This window comes from Aotus nancymaae, unplaced genomic scaffold (genome assembly GCF_030222135.1).
Source record: "Aotus nancymaae isolate 86718 unplaced genomic scaffold, 86718_ANA_hifiasm-v0.15.2.pri h1tg000089l, whole genome shotgun sequence".
Classification (NCBI taxonomy): domain Eukaryota; kingdom Metazoa; phylum Chordata; class Mammalia; order Primates; family Aotidae; genus Aotus; species Aotus nancymaae.
In genome coordinates, this window is record NW_026988504.1 from 6,866,919 (window position 1) to 6,892,792 (window position 25,874).

Here is a 25,874-nt window from a genome sequence, read left to right on the forward strand (position 1 = left end):
AAAGTCATGTTCTAGGAGTTGAAATTTTTGCTGATCAGCCCACTCTCTCAGGAAAAAAAAAACAGACCCACAAAGAAAATAGGAGGTTTAAAACACAAATGTCTGTAATTAAGCAATGGAATGACGTCTTCCGCTGGCCCGAGCTTCCCACTGTTGTGTTTTTATCAAGAGGGGCCCCGGGTTCTGCCTGGCCCGGTTCGCTTTCGCCTGCGTTGGCTCTCTCAGCACTCAGGCCTTCCAAAGTTTCCAGGATCCCGTTTCCAAGATACAGACAGAGGCTTCATGTCTTGATATTATCCTGAGTCGATGTTCTCCCACCTTTAGGCTACAAGGCGCCATAAACAGCACGTACAGAGTTGGGAGCGCTTCGAAAAGACGCACGTGAGAGGGAGGCGGCATCTTCCTAGCTGGTCACCAGGATTAACTTGGTGGTGGCAATGAGCCCCGGAAGATGGGGCAGGAGAGATGCGAACGCATCGTGGGACCCCCTCCTCGCCCCCCGGCGTGAGGTTTCCGACGACCGCCTGCGGCCAATGCTGAGAGGCGGGGCTGGGAAGGCTTCCTCCAGGCGCTGGAACTGCGGCGCGGGGACCGCCCGCTGTGGGATGCCTGGGACAATGGCGAGCGAGCTCCCGGCCAGGCAGGCCTTGTGGACCGCGGGAGGGGGCGGCTCCCTGCGCGGTAATCCGAGCCGGGATAAACAGGCGTGGAGGGGCGACGCGTCCCGGCTCCGCAGCGCGCTTGCTTCCCTGGGTCCCCGCTCCGGCCGGCCTCGCCCCGCCCCCGCCGCGAGACCCCGGCAGCGCCCCCGCCCCGCCCCCACCGCGAGCCCAGGGGCCGTGTCCCAGCGCGCGAAGTCCTGCCGCGGCTCCCCGCGCTAGGCACGCGCCGCCGGCTCCTGCTGCAGCCCCGCGCTCATTGGCTGCTCCGGCGTGGGCGCTCCCGCCCCGCCTCGCCATTGGCTGGGGCCGCCGCGGTCCCCGCGCGGAGCTGCCGCTGACATCACGCGGCCTGAGGCGGCGGCGGCGCCCCCGGCCCAGCCCCGCAGTCCCCTCGGCAGAGGCGCCGCCGTGGTGCCCGGCGGAGGATGGTGCGCGGCGCGCCGGGGGCTCCCTGCTGCCAGAGCCGCGGCGCCGCAACGGAGCCGGCCGCGGCGGGCAGTCGACCCCCGCACCGGGCGCGGGTTGGGCGGCCGCGGTGAGGCACGGAGGGCGGCGCGGGAGCCGGAGCCGGGCTGGGGCTGCAGCCGTAGCAGCCATGGGGGCCCTGACGAGCCGGCAGCACGCGGGCGTGGAGGAGGTGGACATCCCGTCCAATTCCGTGTACCGCTACCCGCCCAAGTCCGGTGAGGACGGGCGAGCGCCGCGGCCTCGAGGAGGGAGAGAGGCAGGGGCGGGGGTCCGGGTCGGGACGGCCCGAGGGGGCCCCACGGGTCCTCGGGGACCCAGTGGTCGCGGCCGCTCCGAAACGATCTTCTAGCGCTGGAGGTCCTCGAGAAGGCTGAGGTCTCCCCCCTCCCCGGGCGAATTAGCGCAGGAGGCGTTCTGCGGGGCCTGGCGGGGGTCACCGAGGGCACCGAGCCCCTCCACCGGAGGACGGGAGCGGCCTCCATTGTAATCGGCCCCGTGACGGGGACGCGTGCCCGCAGGGACTGCGGCTCCCGGGGAGCGGGGCTGCAGCGTCGCAGGCGAGGTCGGCGCCCCGCACGGACTCGGCAGGTCCGGCCCACAGCCCGTTTGCCTCGCGGGGACCGAGGGCCGGGGGGAGGCGGCCTCGGCATCCTTAACAGGCACCTTCGCCAGGTGCTGTCCCTGCGCTGCAGCCTCCGGATCTCTGGAAAGGTTAGAATTAGGTTTCTTCTGGAAAAGCTTTTATTGCCTGCGGAGGATGGAAGCCAAACATGCATTTGCAGTGCTGGTGCCTTTCCAGAGGCTGTCAGAAGCGGGTGGAGGTGGGGAAGAGTAACAGAAATGTTTGGGAATCTGAGTATCAGAGTCACTCGGATTGCCCCTTTGCCAGCGTTGCGGCAAGCTTGGGTTTTGGAGTGAGACTAGCTCTGGGTCAAGGCAGAGATATTGGAAACGTATAGAAGTATTATGTTTGTTATCAGAATCAAACCTTCACTTAAAGAGATGAATGTCTCCAGTCTCTGGGTTGTGGTATCAGCATTGGAGATGGAGGAGGATTTTGACAGCAAAGCAGAGAATCACAGGAAGGTAGTTCAGTTATGTGAGCACCAGTTAATGTGAATTGCTGCTGCATGACCTACCTGGTGTTTACTTTTAATTGCAAGTAATTTTCCTTTAATTGCAGTTATTTTTAAATTACTTTTAATCTTATTCTCAATACTTCAGGGGATGGATGGCTACCACCTTCTCTCTGGCTTAGGACCTGATGGAGATTTTGGTGATCTTGGAATGAGGTGGCAGAATTGGAGCGGAGCCTCGTCTCTTTTTGGTAGAGTAGAGACATGCTAATGAGATGAGCTGATTTCTCAGCAGTGTGTCCAGTGTCTGCCAGGTAAAAGCAGGGGCCAGACGATGAACCTGCCCGCATCCCTGCCGAGTGTCTGCCAGAGCTGTGTTTCTCACTGCTTTTGTGCCAAAGAATGAATCCTTGCAAAGATGAATATGATGAATTGTTTTATAAAGCTGTGGGTCATGAGTATTTTAATAAAGCTCTGACTGATTATGACTACATAAAATCAATGCTAAAGAAGGCATGGATTTTGTTTTTTAATAGACAAAAATATGCAGCAGTATTTGTGGACTCGGTTTTTCTTAAACCACATGGCTTTTATTGATCAGCATATGGAACATACTTTGCTGAGCTTGGAATTTTCAAACTTGTTTGCTGCCTCAGGAAAGTATTCACCCCTCCCTTCACATGTGAAACTTAACATAGATAAACCTCTGGAAGGCTGTTCCCCAAAGCATTTTTATACAAGTATGAATCTTAGGTGATGATAATAAAAGGATAATAGACCAAACCAAAACTTTTTTGTCAATTAACACACTCGATAATTTGCCTTAAATAATCCTCTCTACCCTACCAATCTTTTAAAAGTTTTACTTAACTGTAAAACTGTAATTCATGTTAAATCAGAAGTTACACATGAGAGAAGTCTTCACAGCCAGTGGACCAATTATTTCTGTTGAAGCTAAAGCACAGAAAACAGAACCAGAACATCTGTGTCTCTGTCAGCAAACCTTTGTGTATTTGAAACCTTATGTGAGCTTGCATGTATGCTGTAGATAGAGGCATTGCCTTTCTTCTGATCATTGAATTGACCTGGCTCTTTATGGGATTACAGTATTAGTCCTGAAAGGAACCTTCAAGAGAGTTTGGCCGCTACCACCATGCCTAGCTAATGTTTAATTATTATTATTATTATTTTGAGTCAGAATCTCACTCCGTCATGCCCAGGCTGGAATGAAGTGGCGAGATATTGACCACTGCAACCTCCCATGTCCCGGGTTTCAGCAATTCTCCCGCCTCAGTCTCTCAAGTAGCTGGGATTACAGGCGCTCACCACCATGCCCGGCTAATTTTTTGTATTTTTAGTAGAGATGGTGTTCACCGTATTGGCCAGACTGGTCTCAAACTCCTGACCTCAGTTGATCCACCTGCCTCGGCCTCCCAAAGTGCTGGGATTAGAAGCGTGAGCCACCACGCCTGGCTAAGTTTTTTGTAGAGACAGTATCTCACTATGTTGCCCAGGGTGGTCTTGAACTCCTGGTCTCAAGCAGTCCTCCCACCTTGACCTCCCATTCATTTCACTAATAAGAAAATGGAGACCCATTGAAATGAATTGGCATGGCTACGGTCTCTCAGCCAGTTAGTGTTCTTTATAGTATACCATCTGCCTCTGCCTTTCAAGGAATTGGGTTTTGAACTTGTATGTGTTTTCAAAACACATGACTTAAAACAATCATTCCATGATTATGGAGTAAAGCTATTTTGTGTCACAATTGAAATCCTTATAGAGGAATCAGCCTGGGTTGATTTTGAGAAGTCTCCTTATCCTGAGTACCGATAGTGGAAGAAAGCAAGCAGCAGAGTCAGTTTTCTCCAGATGACATACCTTGTGGCCTGGGTGTTAAGTTGAGACCACTACCTGGCTCTCTGGAAAGCGGCTAGAGCTGTACTACCTGTGGAACGGTTGCTTCAGAAAGAAACAACCATCATCTGCCCTTGTTTTTTTTTTTTTGAGATGGAGTTTCGCTCTTGTTACCCAGGCTGGAGTGCAATGGCGCGATCTCAGCTCACCGCAACCTCCGCCTCCTGGGTTCAGGTAATTCTCCTGCCTCAGCCTCCTGAGTAGCTGGGATTACAGGCACGCACCACCATGCCCAGCTAATTTTTCGTATTTTTAGTAGAGACGGGGTTTCATCGTGTTGACCAGGATGGTCTCGATCTCTTGACCTCGTGATCCACCCGCCTCGGCCTCCCAAAGTGCTGGGATTACAGGCGTGAGCCACCGCGCCCGGCCCATCTGCCCTTGTAATGATGTTTACTGTGCCCAGCAGAAATTGCTTTTTTCTGAATATTTGTAATGGAACTTCTTAGTTTTGTATGCACATTGAAATAGAAACATTTAAAACCTATCAAGAATGGCTGTTTTCAAGTTGAGACTTGGATTCGTAGCTTTTTTCTATCCTTAAATAGAGGTAGATAGAAATAACCTAAATTATTTGGAATTGTTTATTTTTGAGTAGGCAATATAGTCACATGGTTCAAAATTTAAAGGAATGAAAAAGCATACTGTGAAAGCCTTGTTCTCGCTGCTGTTCTCCCTCCCTCTAAACCTCCCAACCCATTTAACCACTTTTGGTTTCTTTGGAATTCTTTTAGATTTTCTTGTGTAAATGCAAGCATAGCATGCTATTAGACTGTTCTACACCTTGCTCTTTTTGCTTTCAGAGATATTGGAGATCTTTTTTTTTGAGATAGAGTCTTACTCTGTCACTCAGGCTGGAGTGCAGTGGTGCAATCTCGGCTCACTGCAACCACCGCCTCCCAAGTTCAAGCAACTCTCCTGTCTCAGCCTCCCGAGTAGCTTGGACTACAGGTGTGTGCCACCACGCCCAGCTAATTTTTTGTATTTTTTAGTAGAGACAGGGTTTCACTGTGTTAGTCAGGATGGTCTTGATCTCCATCTCCTGACCTTGTGCTAGGCCTGCCTTGGCCTCCCAAAGTGCTGGGATTACAGGTGTGAGCCACCGCACCCAACCTGGAGATCTTTTTATATTGTCTCATATTTGACAGTTTCTTTATATTTTTTAACAACTGTATAGTATTCCTCTGTATGTGCCATCATATATATATATATATATATATATATATATGTTTTTTTTTAAATTGCGTTTTAGGTTTTGGGGTACATGTGAAGAACATGCAAGATTGTTGCATAGGTACATACATGGCAATGTGGTTTGCTGCATTCCTCCCCATCACCTATATCTGGCATTTCTCCCCGTGTTATCCCTCCGCAACTCCCCACCCCCCACCCCCAACCCCCACCCTGTGATGAACATCTGTGGATTGTTTTTTCAGTATCTTACTGTTGCAAACAATGCAACAATGAAAAATGTTATGTATTAGGTGATTTTTAGATGTATTAATGTGTGAATATTAATCATTTAAGTAATAGTGTGCTGGGAGTTTCTAAATAGCATTTCTACATTAGCATAGAAGGCAGTTTAGAGCACGATTGTGCTGTATTTGGTTGTACCTTTGTAATTTTTGAGTTAGAGGTCATACATCCTTCTCTAAGATCTTTGCATCTTTAAAAGCCCAAGATAATTTGTTTCGCAAAGAAAGGTATGGCTTTGCAGAGATGGTTATTTTTATGAAAGATCATCTTTTGACAGTGATAAAAGTCCATGTTGATAAGAGCCTGTTTTCTCTATCCAGGAAGAAATAGGCATACTATAAAGACAATTTAATTTATATAAACCAGTACCTCATAAATCTAGTTTGTTTCCCCCCACATATTTGAGTAAGTTGGAAAATAGGAATAATTTGTTTTGCTGAAGTCTTTAAGAACTAAACCTACTATAAAAATTCAGAATGGTAATCAGAGTCCTGACCAGCTAGCTTGGTTAAACCTGGGTTTCTGCTTTTAAGGACTTCAACTGACTAGACAAGGCCCACCCATATAATCAAGGATAATCTCCTTTACTTAGAGTCAACTGATTGTAGATTTTTAGAAATTAAATAATTTATTTTTAGAAGCAGGGTCTCACTCTGGCACCCTGGCTGGGTTGCAGTGGTGTTATCAAAGCTCACTGTAACCTCAGAGTCCTGGGCTCAAGTGATCTTCCTGCCTCAGCCTCCTGAGTAGCTGGGATTACAGGCACATACCACCATGCCTGGCTAATGATTTAAAGTTTTTGTAGAGACAGTATTTCACTATGTTGCCCACGCTGGTCTTGAACTCCTGGTCTCAAGCAGTCTTCCTACCTCAGTGTCACAAAGCACTGGGATTACAGGAGTGAGCTGCTGCACCTGGCCATAGATGTATCACATCTCTCTACATCATCATTCTCTAAATGTTTGTTATTTTACAGTACATGTATGCTTGTCAAATGGGTCTTTCCTATTGCAAGAGCAGTTTTTAAAGGCATGGGTAATAAGTCTTTGTCAGATAACTAAAAAAGTTTGTATATAAGTTTCTCCTAGCTTTAGGAGTGTCAATTTAATATTAGATTTGAAACCATACGCTTAAAAAATATGTAACTTACTACAGAATAAGGAATTATTTGGTTGGCACAATTTGACACTTTAACTAAAACGTCCAAAATAATTTTGAAAAAGAACAAAGTTGGAGGACTATCACTACGCTATTTTAAAAATTACTATACACATAATTACAACAATGCTACAGTAATCAAGATCGTAATGGCACAACGAAAAGCATATAGATCAATGGAACAGAGTTATGAACCAGAAATCCTTACATTTATTGTCAGTTTATTTTGACAAAAGTACTGAGACAATTCAATGGGGAAAGGATAGTCATTTCCACAAATGCTGGGACGAGCAAAAAAGAAAATGAACTCAGACCTATTCTTACATCACCAAAATTAGCTCAAAATGGGTTACAGAGTGAAAAGAGAACCCAGAGAATGGGAGAATATATTTATAAATCATAAATGTGATAAGAATTTGTATCTAGAATATATAAGGAACTCTTACATTCAATAATAAAAAGACAATCGAATTAAAAATGGTCACAGCACTTGAATAGACATTTCTCCGAAAAAGATACACAGTGGACAGTAAGTACATGAAGAGATGATCAACGTTATTAAATATCAAGGAAATACAAATCAAAACTACAATTAAATACCAGTTCACACCCACTAGGATGGCTATAATTTTAAAAAGTGATAATGACAAGCATTGGTAAGGATATGGAGAGATCGAAACCCTCATACCCTGCTGGTGTGAAGGTAAAATGGTGCGGCCACTTTGGAAAGCAGTTTGACAGTTTCTCAGATGGTTAGTTACTATATGACTCAGCAGTTCTACTCCTAGGTATACACCCAAGAAAGATGAAGAAAATACATTCACGTAAAAACTTGTACATGAATTACTCATAATAGCTAAAAGGTGGAAATAACCCAAGTGTCCATCAGCCGATGAATAGAATGGCTGATGAGTAAAATATGGTAAGTCTGTACAATAGAATACTATTTAGCAATAAAAAGGAATGAAGATTTGATATGTACTACAACCTAGATGAACCCTGAAAATGTTATACTAAGTGAAAGAAGCCAGGTGCAGAAGGCCGTATATTGAATAATCTTGTTTATAAGAAATGCCCAGAAGAGGCAAATCCACAGAGACAGAAAGTAGATTAGTGGCTGTGGCTGCGGCTGCCAGAGGCTGGGTGGAGGGAGAAATGAGCTATGACTGCTAATGGATTTCTTTTTGGGGTAATGGCAGTGTTCTAAAATTAGATAGTGGCAAATAGTTGTATAATACTGTTAATATACTAGGAACCATTGGATTGTACACACTAAATAGGTGAATTCTGTGGTATATAAATTGTATTTCCATAAAGCTATTTTCAAAATGGGGCCGGGTATGGTGGCTCATGCCTGTAATCGCAGCACTTTGGAAGGCCAAGGCTGAAGGATGGCTTGAGCCCAGGAGTTCAAGGCCAGCCTGGGCAACAGAGTGAAACCCGTCTCTACAAAAACTTTTTTTTTTTTTTTAAGATTAAAACTTTTTTATTGTGGTAAAATGCATATAATGTAAAATTTGCCATTTTAACCATTTTTAAATGTACATTTCAATGGCATTAATTACATTCACAATGCTGGGTAACCATCACCACTATATACTTCCAAACCTTTTTCATTACCCTAAACAGAAATTTTGTAATGAAGTAATAGCTCCTTTTTCCCCTCTCTTGTTAGACCTTGGTAACCTCTAATGTAATCTGTGAATCTGCCTAATCTAGGTATTTCATATAAGTGGAATCATATAATATCAGTCCTTTTGTGTCTGAATCATTTCAATGAGGGCTTTTTTTTTTTTAATTAGCTGGGGATGGTGGCATGATATCAGCTACTCAGGAGGCTGAGGTAGAAGGTTTGCTTGTGCCTAGGAGTTCAAGGCTGCAGTGAACTATGATTGTGTCACTGTGCTCCAGCCTAGGTGACAGATTAAGACCTTGTCATTAGTTAAAAAATAAAAATAAAAATGGATCATAGACCTAAATGCAAAGTGAAAATTATGAAACTCCTAGAAGAAGACATAGGAGAAAATTTTTATTTGATTTGGGTTGGGCAAAGAGTTCTTAGATATAACACCAAAAGCGAAATCCATACAAGTAAAACATAATAATAAATTGGATTTCTTCAAAAAAATATTTCCACCTCAAAAGACAGTAAAAAGATGAAAAGACAAGCTACCTTCTGAAAGAAAATATTTGCAAATCACATAAAGGTTGTGTATCAATATTATGTCAAGAACTCTTACAACTCAGTATTATGAAGACAGACAACCCAATTTAAAAATGCAAAAGAGGCCAGGTGCAGTGGCTCACACCTGTAATCCCCGCACTTTGGGAGGCTGAGGTGGGCAGATCATAAGGTCAGGAGATGGAGACCATCCTGGCTAACACAGTGAAATCCTATCTCTACTAAAAATACAAAAAATTAGCCAGACGTGGTGGTACGCTCCTATAGTGCCAGCTACTCGAGAGGCTGAGGGAGGAGAATCACTTGAACCCAGGCGGCAGAGGTTGCAGTGAGCCAGGATCTCGCCACTGCACTCCAGCCTGGATGACAGAGCGAGACTACCTCTCAAAAAAAAAAAAAAAAAAAAAGCACAAGAGTTGAATAGATATTTCGAGATATAGGAATGGCTGATGAACGCATGGAAAGATGCTCAACATCAGCAGTTATTAGGGAAATATAATTAAAACTGCAATGAGGCTGGGCGCATTGGCTCATGACTGTAATCCTAGCACTTTGGGAGGCTGAGACAGGCTGATCACCTGAGGTCAGAAGTCCAAGACCAGCCTGGCCAATGTGGTGAAACCCTGTCTCTACTAAAAAAAAAATACAAAATTAAATGGGCGTGGTAGCAGGTACCTGTAGTCCCAGCTTTTCAGGAGGCTGAGACAGGAGAATCACTTGAACCTGGGAGGCGGAGGTTGCAGTGAGCCGGAGGTTGCAGTGAGCCAAGATCACACCATTGTACTCCAGCCTGGGTTACAGAGTGAGACTCCATCTCAAAACAAAAACAGAAAAAAAAAAAAAAAAAAAACTGCAATGAGATACCACTTCACACCTACTAGGATTAGGGTAACTAAAATAGAAAAAACAGACAATGTCAAATATTGAGAATGCAGAGAAACTGGAATCTTTATGAAGTACTGTGGGAAATGTAAAATAGTACAGCCACTTTGGAAAATTGGGCAGTGTCTTAAAAAGGGGAACATAAATTTGCCTTATGATTCAGCAGTTCCACTCTTATGAATCTGTCCAAAAAAATGAAAACGTGCACTCAAAGACATGGGTGCAGATGTTCATAGCAACATTGCTCATAATAGCCAAGAAACTGGAAATAATCCAAGTGTACATCAGCTGATGAATGGATAAACAAATTGCATTGTTTATTCCATGTTATATTCATACAATGAAACACTGCTCAGCAATTTAGTTTTTTGTTTGTTTGTTTTTGTTTTTGTTTTGGAGACAGGGTCTTGCTCTAGTTCCCAGGCTGGAGTGCAGGGGTGTGATCATAGCTCCCTGCAGCATCAACTTCCTAGGCTGAGGAACTCCTCCAGCCTCAGCCTCCCAAGTAGCTGGGACTATAGGCACATGCCTCCACTCCCAGCTGATTTTTTAAATTTATGTTTTGTAAAGATGGAGTCCCACTCTGTTGCCTGGGCTGATCTTGAACTCCTAGTCTTGAGCCATCCTTCAGCCTCAGCCTCCCAAAGTGCAGGAATTACAGGCATGATACACTATGCCTGGCCATATTCAGCAATTTAATGGGATGAACTACTGATACATGCTACACAACATGATTTAACTTCAAAAACATTATGCTAAGGGAAAGAAACCAGATGCAAGACTATATATCATGAGTTTGTGTATGTGAAATGGCTAGAAGAAGCACATTTGTAGAGATAGAAAGCAGGATAGTGTTTGCCTAAGGCTGATAATAGGAGTAGGAATTAATTGTAAATGGGCATGATGGAACATTTTGGGGTGATGGAAATGTTTTCAACTGGATTGTGATGATGGTTACCAAAATCATTGAATTGTTCAAAGGGTGAATTTTATGCCGTGTTTATTATACTTCAGTAAAGCTCTTTAAAATAACAGCATAAAGGGGATCCCTTTGGATAAAATAAAGGCAAGAACTTGGTAACTGAAAGGGTGGGGTCTTGGTAGCAAAAGGCATTGAAGGTAGACTTTTTTTTTATTTTTTAAATAAATGGAGATAGGGTCTCGCTATGTTACTCTGGCTGATACTGAACCTCTGTGTTCAAGCAATCCTTCCCCTTTTGGGAGGCCAAGGCAGGAAGATCACCTGAGGTTAGGAGTTTGAGCTCAGTCAATGTGGTGAGATCTCATCTCTACAAAAATTTTTAAAAATTAGACAGGCATGGTGACAGGCACCGAGTAGTTCCAGCTACTTGGGAGGGAGAAACAAGAGGATCGCCTCATTGCAGGAGATCAAGGCTGCAGTGAGCTATGATCTGGTTACTGCATGTCAGCCTGGGTGACAGAGTGAGACCCTAACTCTAAAAAAGAAAAAAAAAAAGGGTTAAATCTTTTAATCTTAGAAGAGTATCTCTTTTGATGTAGTGTTGCTCTTTGGCCCAGACTGGAGTGCAGTGGTAATGATCTTGGCTCACTGCAGCCTCCGCCTCCCAGGTTCAAGCAATTCTCCTGCCTCAGCCTCCTGAGTATCTGGGATTACAGGTGCCTGCCACCATGCCTGGCTAATTTTTGCCTTTTTAATAGAGATGGAGTTTCACCATGTTGACCAGGCTGGTCTTGAACTCCTGACCTCGTGATCCATCTCGGCCTCCCAGAGTGTTGGGATTACAGGCTTGAGCAACTGCACCTGGCAGTGTCTTGCCATGTTGCCTAGGCTGGTCTCAAACTTCTGGGCTCAAGGCCTTCCCAAGTGCTGGGATCACAAGTGTGAGCCATGGCACCTGGCCTCTCCTCATCTATTAATTGTTCACTCACCCAGAGGTACAGTTCATATAGGAAAGGCAAGATAAATGCTTGAGGCTTTCCCTTTACTTACCAGTTTCCGTAATAATGAATTGGTTTACTTGTATCCTTCAGTGGTGATTTTTTTTTTTAGATATTATTATAAATTCATAGACTTATTTTATTCCTTGCCCTTATTATCCTGATGAAGCTTAATATATTCCATCTTTGCTCTGCGGGAACCTCCTTAAGTCAGTTCTTGAGTCCTTTGGACATGACCCTAGTAGGTTTTGAGAGGGTCCTTGTTATCTGGTATGACAAGATGTTCTAGGGGGGTGGGGTAAAAAAAAAAAAAGAAAAAAAAAAGACAAGATATTCTAGTCCCATCTTGTGTATTTCCTGCCACAGACTTGGAATGTGGCCTCCAAAGAGCCCTTGTTCCTGTTAGTGGGAAATGACTTTTGGAGACTACAGACTGGGTGCTAGAGGCACCCCCTCCTACTTTGCAGGTCTTTGTTTCTAGGCCTTTTCAGTGGCCAGAGCTAGGAAACATTGTTTGGGTAGATAAAATACACATCATGCGTTTTTATTGATATTTCTAATACAAATTCAGGACTATGTGATTTTTGTTTAACCTTGGCTTTCTTTAACTTTCTCTCTGATTCTCAATACACGAGGTATGATAAAGTTGAAATATCACATAATCTGCTTAATGCCACATTCTCAGAAAAAAATACTGCCACCAATAATATGATTACTATAAACTGAGATACGTATTTTACAGTTTTCTTTCCTATTGAGGTGTACAGTTAAATTAGTCTTTTAAAGTTCTTGGGAATAGTTTCTCTTTCTGTGGTTATTCTACTAACTACACACACACTTAGGTGCGTTTGTTTCATTTTACTTTTGATTTTTAGGGATTGCTTTACAGAACTTTTAATTTTATAATTATGCAAAATGTTTACATGGTTGCAGTGGTAGATGCACAAAATGATGCATATTCAAAGAAATCTAGCTTTTGTCTGTCCCTCCCTTCCACTTCATTCCCTCCCTCCTCCTATAGATAACTGCTTTAAAAGTTTTATGATTTATCCTTACATTGCTTGTTTTAAAACTATTAATTGATATGTATATTCCTTACATGCATGGTAGCTTAATGTAAATTAAGCCTATTTATATTTATTGATATAATTGATATGTTTGGCTTAAGGTTGGCCTTTTTATGTTACATTTATATGTATATAAATATATATATAAATTTGTATAGTTGTTCACTATGTAGTCTGGTTTGCTCTTTTTTTAAGATTATTTTTTGGATTTAAGAAGGTTTGTATTTTTCTCTAATGGCTATTTAATGGTTAGTAGAGATGGGGTTTCAATATGGTGAAATATGTTTCACCATTAAACCCTTATTAAATCTTTGTGTACTACTGTTAGGTTATTATCATTATTATTATTATTATTAGCTTCCTACTGTGAATAATATGCACATAACTAGTAACCTCTTCACTCACCCTCCTCTTTACCCCAGCATTTGATTTCAAGTATCTCCTTTGACTCTTTCACTTACACCTTAAGTTTGTCAGCAAACTTATTCTGCTTTTTTTCTGCTATCCCCTTTCTCCTTTATTTTCTGAGAGCTGTACTGTATTTTCTTTCTTTCTGGTTTTATTTGTTTGTTTTTTTGTTTTTGAAATGGAGTCTTGCTCTGTCACCCAGGCTGGAGTGCCATGGTGCAGTCTTGGCTCAGTGCAACCTCCACTTCCCAGGGTTCAAGCGATTCTCCTGCCTTAGCCTCTCAAGTAGCTGGGACTACAAGCACCACTCCTGGCTAATTTTTGTATTTTTAGTAGAGACGGGATTTCACCATGGTGGCCAGGCTGGTATCAAACTCCTGACCTCAGCTGATACACCCACCTTGGCTTCCCAAAGTGCTGGGATTACAGGCGTGAGCCACCATGCCTGGCCTGTTTTTCGTATTTTGAGACAGAGTCTCACTCTTTACCCAGGCTGGAGTCCAGTGGTGTGATCATAGCTCACTGCAGCCTTGACCTTCAGCAATCCTCCCACCTTAGCTTCCCGAGTATCTAGGATCACAAGCACATGCCACCATGCCTGGCTAACTTTTAAAAATTTTTTTTTTTTTTTTTTTAGACAGAGTTTTGCTCTTGTTGCCCAGGCTGGAGTGCAATGGCACAATCTTGGCTCATCACAACGTCCGCCTCCAGGGTTCAAGCGATTCTCCTACATCAGCCTCCCAAGTAGCTGGAATTATAGGCATGCCACCACACCTGGCTAATTTTGCATTTTTAGTAGAGATGAGGTTTCTCCATGTTGGTCAGGCTGGTCTTGAACTTCCGACCTCAGGTGATCCGCCCGCCTCAGCCTCCCAAAGTGCTGGGATTGCAGGGGTGAACTACCATGCCTGGCCACCAACTATGCAATTTTGAGAAAATCATTCGCAGTTTTAAGTATACAGCTTATACAGCTTTTGTGGGTCTTTTTGTTTTTGTTTTTGTTTTTTGAGACAGGGTCTTGCTCTTTTACCCAGGCTAGAATGTAGTGGTGTAATCTTGGCTCACCGCAGGCCTGACCTCTTGGGCTCAGGTGATCCTCCTACTGAGTAGCTGGGACCACAGGCTTGTGCTACAGTACCCAGCAATTTTTTTATTTTTTTGTAGAGATGAGGGCCTAATTGTAATATATTGTGAACATTTTTAATGTCAGTAGATACAGATTTACAACACCACTTTGAATGACTTCATAATACTCTACTGACTGAATATACCATCGTATCTTTTCTTTTTTTTTTAATATACAGAGACAGAGCCTCACCATGTTGCCTAGGCTGGTCTTGAGCTCCTGGGCTCAAGTGATCCTTCCACCTTGGCCTCCCAAAGTGCTAGGATTACAGGGGTGAGCCACCATGCCCAGACTATTTTTTATTTTAATGCAAGGCAAAACGACAGTTAGCTCTACACATCTTTTGTGGTCATTTATTTTCTTTTAATATTATGGCATAAAAAGGCATTTCTAATAGAACCCTGTTGCCTGCTTTAACTCATTAGCCCCCAAATCATTAGTGCTTCTCTCTCGCTAGGTTCAATCATGGCCACCTCTAAGCCAATCATCCATGGATTTTACTGCCCCAGATCCCTCTCCTGAGCTCTCACAGGTACTGGAACCTCAGTGGTCCCACCCTGAGGTCAACCTAGACAACTCTAGACGTCAAACTCTCTCTCTTCTCCCCTTTCTTTATTCGTGATTTGGGCAAGCCATCCATCCATGTAACATCTTTAACTTTTCCAATTTTACCTAGTGTATGATAAACATATAATCCCTAATGTACACAAAAATATATCTTACTAAGGTTCATCAATAAATGACTTAAATTATTTGAGATGCCTGCTTCTACTTAAGGCAACTAGGTACCTCCCCTCTCCATAAATTATGCACTTGGAAAATAGGACTAGCAAGTGCTAGACATAAATAATTGATAATTAAGCTTTCCTAAATGATGAATGCCGCTGTTGTATCACTGCAGATGGCTGCCCTTTGTCTCTTTAAGTTTCGATGGGTGACTTTCAAGAGTTCCTCAGTGATTGCTTTGATTTTGTCTGCATTATTGCTCTCAAATAATGTTTTCCTTGTTGTTTAATTCAACAGTTGCCTCACTTTGTGGTGAGTGACTTTATCCAAACTGTTTTGTTTAATAGGTGTTTCTAGACTAAAGCTCCATGTGTAGAAAATTTTAAAAATAAATGTTTGGATCAGTTTTTGCTAGAATTTTCTTCTCTGTCTTCTTTCCTATGGCTTCTCCGCAGGCTCAAAGTGCCGAATCTCATTTTTTTTTAGTTTGCTATAAATATGTTTTTACTCTTTTCTTTTTTCTTTATTTCTTTATTATTTTTTTTGAGACAGGGGCTCACTCTGTCACCCAGGCTGGAGTGCAGTGGCATGATCATAGCTCGCTGCAACCTTTAACTCCTAAACTCAAGTGACCCTCCTGTCTCAGCCTCCTGAGTAGGTAGAACTACAGGTGCAGGCTACCATGCCCAGCTAATTTTTGTGTTTTGTATTTTTTTTTTTATTTTTAGTAGAGACAAGGTCTTGCTATGTTGCCCAAGCCGGTCTTGAACTCCTGAGCTAAAGCAATCCTCCTGCCTTAGCCATCCAGAGTGTTGGGATTACAGGCAAGACCCATCACACCCTACCTGCTACAAATCTTCAACAAAAATTGCAACTGATTTAGGAAGTTTGTGTATATCCTCACTGTATTATACACAAGCAAGCCTTTCACCATTTATAAGTTCCTTGTATTAATTTCAGAAATGGGGTATATGAGAGTGTTGATAAAGATATATTATGGGATGTGTTCTTTACTTTGAACAGCTTACCTTCATGGGAGAATTAGATAATAGAAATTAGGGGTAGGAGGCATTCGTTTAATCATCAGATTTAAAATGTATTCCCAGATGGAATTTTCAGCATAACCTAAGCCTCCTTTGGTGACTTCTCAGTTCCGTCATATCCTGGCACAGTTCCTTGGTTTGTCTGGATGAGACTGATGGGAATTTCGGCCCTGACTGCTGATTTCATTTGGTTATTATATTGTATTGAAAATATTTCTGCCTCCTGGCTGATTAAGAAGGGACAAAGGGGTCCTGTCATGACTGATGTCCCAGCCTCCCAGCAGCTCTGGCCATTAGCACTGTTAATAAATTTGAGGTGGAGAGGATATGTGTGTAGCCTTCTTTCATAGCATTAAATTGTCCTCTTATTTTATACCATAGTCTGTGTGGTAATTGGTAGGGAAAGCCAGGGATAGGTGTATTATTTAAATTCATGTTTTCCTATGAGACAATCATGTTTTGAAGCAAGTTATGATGAAGAAGAACCTTCATCATAGAAGATTATAGAGGTATAGAAGTAGTGGTGGGTGGGTACCAGGATTTCTGTGTGTAGCTTTAAGCTGGCTTATGAAAATCTAGGCAAAGACATGTATCTGCAGATATAGGGAAAAACTCAGTTTCTCCTGTACTCTCACAACACAAACAGCACAGAAAACTTCTGTATCCTCTGGTCAGCAAAATGTGTGGGGATTCTTCCCACCAGCAACCACTCAGTTCTGCAGAGGACACCAGCTGTGTGTCCTCCAGTTCATTTCAGTTCTGATAACTACCTGAAGATAACGTCTGATCCCACAGGTTGAGGGTATAGTCCCGCAAGACTGCCCCTCACTTCTGATGCCCATCGCAAGCCCCAGGTTGTTTTACCTGTGCTTCCGGCTAACCAACCAGAAAGCAGGGTTCCTATAACCCCCTCCTTGGGTTTGATTAACTTGCTAGAGAGGCTCACAGAACTAGGGAAACACATTTACTAGTTTATTATCAAGGATATTGCAAAGGATACAGAGAGAGAAACATAGGCCAAGGTTATGTGGGAAGAGGCACAGAGCTTCCATGCCATCTCTGAGCATGCTACCCTCCAGAAACCTCCAAGTATTCCCCTGTTTGGAAGCTCTCCGAACCCAGTCCTTTGGATATTTATGGAAGCTTCATTACACAGCATGGTTGATTACATCATTGGACATTGGTGATAACTTTCAGCCCCTCTTCCCTTCCTCGGTGGTTGGGGGATAGGCTGAAAGTCCCAACCTTCTAATCCTGCCATATTCTTTCCAGTGACCAGCCCCCATCCTGAGGCTACCTAGGGACTGCCAACCACTGGTTAATTTATTAGCATATGTAAAGACATGACTGGCTGGTGAGGTGGCTCACACCTGTAATCCCAGCACTTCAGAAGGCCAAGGTGGGTGGATCACCCAAGGTCAGGAGTTCAAGACCAGCCTGGCCAACATGGTGAAACCCCATCTCTACTAAAGATACAAAAATTAGCCAGGCATGGTAGCGGGTGCCTATAATCCCAGCTACTCGGGAGACTGAGACAGGAAAATGGCTTGAACCTGGGAAGCGGAGTTTGCAGTGAACCGAGATCATGCCACTACACTCCAGCCTGGGCAACAGAGAGAGACTCTGTCTCAAAAAAAAAAAAAAAAAAAAAGATCACTTTGAATATTCCAAGGATTTTTTTTTTTTTTGAGATGGGAGTCTCTCTCTGTTGCCTAGGCTGGAGTGTAGTGGCGTGATCTCAGCTCACTGCAACCTCTGCCTCCCAGGTTCAAGCAATTCTCCTGCCTCAGCCTCCCAAGTACCTGGGGCTACAGGTGTGTGTCACCACACCTGGCTAATTTTTGTATTTTTAGTAGAGACAGGGTTTTGCCATGTTGGCTAGGCTGGTCCCTAACTCCTGATCCCAAGTGATCTGTCCCCCTTGGCCTCCCAAAATGCTGGGATTATAGGCGTGAGCCACCATGCCTGGCTTGGATGTTCCAAGGATTTTAAGAGTTGCATTCCAGGAAACGGATTGAAGATTAAACATGTATTTTATAATATCATAGTGTATATATATGCTGATGCCTGTAGCTGAGATTCTTCAATACATGGAATAACTACTTCAAATTTAAGGGCAAAAATCAGGAACAAATATATATATATGATCATTAATGTGCATTGGCTGGAGGTATTTTAGACAGATCATGAGAAGAATTCAATTAAGAATGTTAAAGGAAAACAGTGACCTATTCTATGTTTGGTATCTTGGGTTTTCCCTGCTATGATTTTACTTATTTTGTGCCATTGTCCCAAATCAGGAAAAGAAAACACTCTTGGGATTAGAAATTGCTCTAATTATTCATTTGAAGGGTTAACTTTTTTGTTTTTTTTAAACAGTGTCTTGCTCTGTCGCGCAGACTGGAGTGCAGTGGCAGGATCTCAGCTCACTGCACCTCCATCTCCCGGGTTCAAGAGATCCTCCTACCTCAGCCTCCTGAGTAGCTGGGACTACAGGCACATGCCACCACACTCGGCTAATTTTTCCATTTTTAGTAGAGACAGGGTTTTGCTATGTTGGCCAGTCTGGTCTCAAACTTCTGACCTCAGGTGATCTGCCAGCCTCAGCCTCCTAAAGTATTGAGAAACCTCCAAGTATTCCCCTGTTTGGAAGCTCTCCGAACCCAGTCACATTACAGGTGTGAGCCACCACACACAGCCCAAAGGCTTAACATTTTTAAAAATCAGCTTTTTTACTACCTATAGTTTGACTGTTTTCTGGTTGTTTGATTTTTTTTCTGTTTGTTTCTCTCTAGGAAGCTATTTTGCCAGCCACTTCATTATGGGAGGAGAGAAGTTTGACTCAACTCATCCTGAAGGTTACCTGTTTGGAGAGAACAGTGATCTGAACTTTCTGGGGAACAGACCAGTTGCGGTATGACTGTAATCAGTTTACTCCCTCTGGGAGGTTAAGTTGCCAATTCAAAAAGTATAACAAAAAATAAGTTTGCAGTTGCTCATTCAGCAGTTTGTAGCTTGGTCTGTGTTGAGAGAGAGGCACTAGAAGTCACACTGCAGCCTCCTTGGTTGTACAGGGTCTCTTGGTGCTAGAGGAGTGGAAGAACTCCTGGAGTCTTGTGAGGGTGAGGATGAGTCTCACAAAATCAAGCTTTCTTAAAAATCCAGATCTCTGCCTAAATGCCACATCTTCAGGCAGCCCTTTTCTAAGGGCTTACCTTTCTTCCTTCTTCTTCAAAGCACTTAACACCAAACTTTTACTGATTTGTCTTTCTCTTCTTATTGTTTGCCTCCCCTTTAGAATGTAAGTTTCGTAAGACAAGGACTTGTTTTTACTGTATTATCCCAAACCTAGAACAAAGCCTGGTACGTAATGATAAGCCCTTAATAAATGTTTGTTGAATGACTGAAAGTGTTTCTGTTGATATATGAATTGATATGAGAATACATTTTTCTCACTTGTTCCTTCAGCTCATCCCATAAACTTCTATTAAGCACCTTTGCACCCAGCAGGAGTCTTTGTAACAATAACTGCCAGGTGGCTATTGAGTGGCTCCTGTGTGTTAGGAATGTCCTAGAGACTCCTGTTCCATATGAAGACCACTTGACGTAGAACTTATCACTCCATTTTATAAGTGAGAGAACTGAGGTGTTCCAAGAGATGAATAATGATAGTAGCCAGCATTTATGAAGTGCAATCTATGTTCTAAGCATTGTTCCAAGGGTTTTATATACATTTTTCTCCAAGTCACGTAACTAGGTTTGCCTGGTCACAGATCAATCATCTTTCCAGTGCTCCTCACTGCCTTGAAAATTCTGCCTTCCTCAAGAAACTCCCAGTTTGGTGGAGCAGACAAAACACAGAAACAGGAAATGTTTAAGTAACAATAAAGATCAGAAGTGATTGGATTTGGTGGGAATTGAGAGTGGGAGAAGGCAATGGCAAGGGCAGGTTGCTTCAGTGTTATGCTGGGAAGAGTGCAGGGAGTTGAGCTGGCCTTTGAAGAATGGTGGGTTGGATGAGGCCTTCCCAGGAGTGCAGCACCGAGAGCACAGGACTCAGAGCTTCAAGTTGTTGAATTAACAAACATTTACTGAGCAACTACTGTGTGTCAGGTACCTAGATAGGCGCTGTGGATACAGAGCTGAAACGAGCATGGTTTGTTCTTGCCTGCAACAAATAAGGAAACCAGTCTGGCCCAAATTGGAAGGTAGGCCGGGTGCGGTGGCTCACTCCTGTAATCCCAGCACTTTGGGAGGCCCAAGGTTGGGAGTTCGACACCAGCCTGACCCTAACCTCATCTCTGCTGAAAACACAAAAATTAGCTGGTCATGGTGGCACCTGCCTGTAATCTCAGCTACTCCAGAGGGTGAGGTGGGAAAATCGCTTGAAACCAGGAGATGGAGGTTGCAGTGAGCCAAGGTTTCCCTACTGCACTCTGCCTAAGGGATAGAGTAAGACTCTGTTTCAAAAAAAAAAAAAAAATAGAAAGGTAGTTGGCGGCTCTGTTACCTTGATAGGTTTTTTACTCTCTCCTGTAGACTATGAGGAATATTTAAGATTTTTAGATAGGTGAGTGACCTGGAGAAACTACTTTTCTAGGAAGATTGATCTGATGATGGTCTTCTACCTTAAGCTTTAACATAAAAATAATTGTTTTGTTGGTTTTCATTGTTCTCTTCCTTTCTGTCTGGAGTGATTCCTCTGCTAATTTTTAGTCCAGTAGCACGCTTTTCAAAATACCAAATCTTGTCTGCTTCAAATTAAATTATGCCAACTAATACTTATCAAATGTCTACGCTTTGATTTTGTTACTACTGCCTTGGTAATTAGAGTAGAGAGATATTTCTTTTTTTTCCAATAGAGCTGATAAAAATATTTCTTCACTCACCAGGGAGTCAGCTTGTGCTTCGAAAGTAGCCATTTCTTCTATTAATAGCATGGACTTGATGTTTGCATCTGTTTCTGTCTTTTTTCCTTTCATCTGATGTAAAAATAGTTTATATATTTTAAAAAATTTTTTCAGCCTTTTCAATCCATAAAGATGATATAAAAATAAGTAAATCAGGGATGTCCAATCTTTTGGATTCCCTGGGCCACACTGGAAGAATTGTCACACTGGGCCACACATAAAATACACTAGCAGTAATGATAGCTGATGAGATCAAAACAAAAAACAAAACAAAACAAAAACTCAAAAAAAATCTTATAATGTTTTAAGAAAGTTTACGCATTTGTGTTGGGGCACATTAAAAGCCGTCTACCCTCAGGCCGCAGGTTGGACAAGCTTGAAGTAAATGTTGCTTTAGATTCAACTTCAAGTTTATGCTGGCTGGCAAACTTTTCCCAAGTTTGCCTGTAGCAACCTATGAATAACTGAACACTTCGTGAAATGCTAGGTAGCAGCCTTGACCTTAAAGTTCAGGCTTTTTTTTTTTTTTTTTTTTAAGACGGAGTCTCGCTCTGTTGCCCAGGCTGGAGTGCAATGGTGCAATCTCAGCTTACTGCAACCTTTGCCTCCCAGGTTAAAGTGATTCTTCTGCCTCAGCCTCCTGAGTAGCTGGGATTACAGGCACACACCACCACACCTGGCTAATTTTTGTATTTTTAGTAGAGACAGGGTTTCACCATGTTGGCCAGGATGGTCTCCATCTCCTGACCTCGTGATCCACCCACCTCAGCTTCCCAAAGTGCTGGGATTACAGGCGTGAGCCACTGTGCCTGTCCAAAGTTGAGGCTTTTTTCCAAAGAAGATGAGGCTGGGCACAGTGGAGGCTGAAGCTGAGATGGGAGGATCACTTGAGCCCAGGAGAGTTCGAGTCCAGTTTGAGCAACATAGCAAACTCCTTCATCTTAATCAATCAACAAATAAATGCCATTTTTTTTAAAAAGGAACATCAACACTGGAGTTTTTGTTGTTGCTTTTATGTAGTAATCAAGCATGCTTAATATTGCACAGAGCGAATGAAATTTTTTTTTTTTTTTTGAGACAGAGTCTCACTCTGTCGCCCAGGCTGGAGTGCAGCGGCGTGATCTCAGCTCACTGCAACCTCAGTCTCCCAGGCTCAAGTGATTCTCCTGTCTCAGCCTCCTGAGTAGCTGGGATTACAGGTGCCTGCCACCACACCCAGCTATTTTTGTATTTTTTAGTAGAGATGGGGTTTCACATCGCTTCTTGGCCTTTTGGCTAAGATCAAGTGAAATGGGGTTTCACCATGTTGGCCAGGCTGGTCTTGAACTCCTGATCTCAGGTGATCCACCCACCTTGGCCTCCCAAAGTGTTGGGGTTACAGGTGTGAGCCACCATGCCTGGCAAATGTCTTAAAAAGACACAGTTTTATGGTTTTATAAGGAGTAAAATTTTTAAAAGTCTAAAAAAATAAAAATAAAAGAGTTTTATATTAGGAAAGCAAATCAGAGAACTTTATATAGCTACATAGAAATATAGTATAGAGAACAAATGCAGCATGTTTCTCTTTTCTTTTCCCCTCAGGTTATTTGATAATAATAATAATGGCTAACATTTGAACATCTAATTTTTGCCAGGGCTGATTGTTCTAAGCTTTTCATCTGTGTTATCTCTTTTTGTCCTTACATCATAATGAGGAAGGTCTTCATCCAACAGGTGAAGAACATGAGGCACAGAGAGTTTAAATAAAGACTGCACAGCCTGTAAGGGATCAGGATTGGAACCCAGCAATCTGGCTCCAGAGCCTGAGCCACTCTGCCATTTTTGCTAGTCAGGTCAGGTGTACTCAGGAACTCTGCCCACATCCTGTTTGTGAGTCCACTGTCTAGATCTTCAAGTGCAATTTCTGAAATATTGATAGATATCTAAAAGTGGAATGAGGCCAGTGCAGTGGCTCACGCATGTAGTCCCAGCTGCTCAGGAGGCCAAGGCTGGTGGATCTCTTGAAGTTGAAGATCAGCCTGGGCAACATAGCAAGACCCTCATCTCTACAAAATATAGAATAAAAAAAATAGCCAGGCATGGTGGTGCATGCCTCTAGTCCCAGTTACTCAGGAGGCTGAGGTGGGAGGATCGCTTGAGCCCAGGAGGCCAAGGCTTCAATAAGCTATGATCACTGCAGCCTCAGCAACAGAGCAAGAACCTGTCTCAATAAATAAATAAAGTAGAACGAGTGGCAGTGATATGTTCTCTTGGAGTGCCTCGTCAGAGTTCGTATTCCATGTGTAATTCCATCTGCTGAGCTGACCTCTGGGTTTTGCCATTACTGCACAACAGGCTTGTTTAGGGGAAGGCCCAGAGATTGAAGATTGACATGTAGCTTGAGTTCTAAACAGCTGACTTCCACTCTCTAGCAAAAGATCTTGGGTGTCAGCACCTGAGTGTTAGGTTACAGAGGAGTGAGAAAGAGAACAACCTTTTAAAGCCATCCAGCAGCATGCAGCAAGAGCGGCTCCTCTTTGCAGAGAGAATGAATGTGGGCAGTGAAATACACTAAAATTATTGTTATATTAAGGTATAAATGCCATAGACTTCCTGGCTTCTAGAATTTCCTGTCATTTCTGAAAGAGCAGACTAAAAAGTGTATTATTTGAGCTTCACACCACAGATCTACCTCTTAGGATAATCCATCAAAGCCAATTTTTTTTCCCCCTAGAGCTAGGGTCTCATTCTGTCACCCAGGCTGGAGTGCAGTGGTGTGATCATAGCTCACTGAAGCCTCAAACTCTTGGGTTCAAATGATCTGCTTGCCTCAGTGTCCTGAGTAGCTGGGACTGCAGGTGCATGCTACTATGCTGGGCCAATTTTAAGATCTTTTTTGTAGAGACAGGGTCTTGGTTTATTGCCCAGACTGATCTCAATCTCCTGGTGTCAAGCAGTCTCCCTGCCTCGGCATTCCAAAGTTTTGGGATTACAGGCATGAGCCACCAAGCCCGGCCCAAAGCCAAATTTATTATCAAGTCTTAAGGGTCAGCTTTAAAGAAACCAGTGTGTGTGTGTGTGTGTGTGTGTGTGTACAGAAAGATGGTGGAAGAGAGTTGGAATCTAGATTTCAAGTTTTATTTATATCTTACCATTAAACTCTTTGTAACCTTGGCAAATGTATCACTCAGGCACTCAAATTACCTACTTGTAACATGGAGACAGTTCTGACTTTAGAAGAATGTAATGCTTGGAAGATGCCTTGGAATTGCTGGACAAAAAGCAGCATGCAGCAATGTTAGCTATACTTGCTACCTTTCCAGTGGGTTATTTCTACAGCTGTTTATCGTTCTAGGTAGAGGGATCTTCACTGGTTTGTTTGTTTGTTTTTGAAATGGAGTTGTTGCTCAGGCTGGAGTGCAATGGCGAGATCTTGGCTTACTGCAAACTCAGCCTCCGGGGTTTAAACGATTCTCCTGCCTCAGCCTCCCTAGTAGCTGGGATTACAGGTACCTGCCGCAACGCCTAGCTAATTTTTTGTATTTTTAGCAGAGATGGGATTTCACCATGTTGGCCAGGCTTGTCTCGAACTCCTGACCTCAGGCCATCCACCCACCTCAGCCTCCGAAAGTTCTGGGATTACAGGCACGAGCCACCGCACCCAGCCTCTTCACTGGTTTTTAAGTACTATCTTAAGTAGTAAACTAGCCTTCTGAAGGTCTTTCTGCTCTGGTTCCCTATATAGAGGAACTAAGGTGTCTGTGAATCAGTTATAAAATGTTAAATAAAGGCCATCTCTTCCCTTCCTATGTGGTGGAAGAGCTAGTGTTACTTTTCTGTTCCTTTATTGAGTTGGATCTTGTTTTGTTAAGATAATTACTGCCAAAACTCTAAGTTATTTAGAGGCTTAGTGAAATTAGGATTGTCAGAGTATCAAGTAATGCCTTGACTCCTTCATACCTGCCTTTTTTTTCTTTTTGAGACAGGGTCTTGCCCTGTTACCCAAGCTAGGGTACAGTGGTGCAGCTACAGCTCACTGCAGCCTGGAATTCCTAGGCTCACGTGATTCTTCCACCTCAGATTCTCCAGTAGTTGGGACTACAAGCATGCACCACTATGCCTGGCTATTTTTTTTTTAATTTTTTATAGAGACAGTGTCTTACTGTATAGCCCAGGCTGGTCTCAAACTCCTTCGTTCAAGTAATCTGTCTGTCTTGGCCTCCCAGAGTACTGGGATTATAGGTATGAGCCACTGTGCCGTGCCTCTACCTGCCTTTTGTAGACAGAAGTTCAAACCATTCCTTTCGTTTTATAAAGAAAGTAGTTGAGTTTTAGCCTTGCCCCTAATAGTCCATTTCCTCTTGTGTGTTCTGTAGCTGGGCCCCATTGACAGCTTCTTCTTCCTCATGCTTCCTGAAACCAGGGCTGCACAGCTGGCATTATTGTTTTTTCTTTTTTTTTGAAACGGAGTCCACTCTGTCACCAGGTTGGAGTGTAGTGGCGTAATCTCAGCTCACTGCAACCTCTGCCTCTTGGGTTCAAGCGATTCTCCTGTCTCAGCCTCCCGAGTAGCTGGGACTACAGGCCTGTACCACCACATCCAGCTAATTTTTGTATTTTTAGTAGAGACAGGGTTTCATCATGTTGGCCAGGATGGTCTCGATCTGTTGACCTTATGATCTGCACGCCTTGGCCTTCCAAAGTGTTGAGATTACAGGCATGAGCCACCATGCCTGGCAGCTGGCATTATTTTAAAAACTAAAATGTGCCAGGCATGGTGGCTTTTGCCTATTTCCAGCACTTTGGGAGGCTGAGGCAGAAGGATCACTTGAGGCCAGGAGTTTGAGACCAGCCTGGGCAACACAGCAAAACAGTGA

At 43.2% G+C, this 25,874-nt stretch overlaps 1 protein-coding gene across 8 annotated transcripts in view; it reads left to right on the top strand.

Annotated features, from left to right (window-relative positions):
* The first annotated feature begins 1,257 nt into the window (after window positions 1-1,257).
* RNF157 (ring finger protein 157) overlaps window positions 1,258-25,874 on the top strand; it is an 89,228-nt gene continuing 64,611 nt past the window's right edge. For 4 of the 8 annotated variants that reach the window (XM_064369535.1, XM_064369536.1, XM_064369537.1 and 1 more), the window contains exons 1-2: window positions 1,258-1,345; window positions 18,904-19,022. In XM_064369535.1, coding sequence (XP_064225605.1) covers window positions 1,258-1,345; window positions 18,904-19,022 — 207 coding nt within the window. Of the gene's footprint in view, window positions 1,346-18,903; window positions 19,023-25,874 lie in introns of those variants that run through there. The other 4 variants (XM_064369539.1, XM_064369541.1, XM_064369540.1 and 1 more) reach the window with 3 other exon arrangements.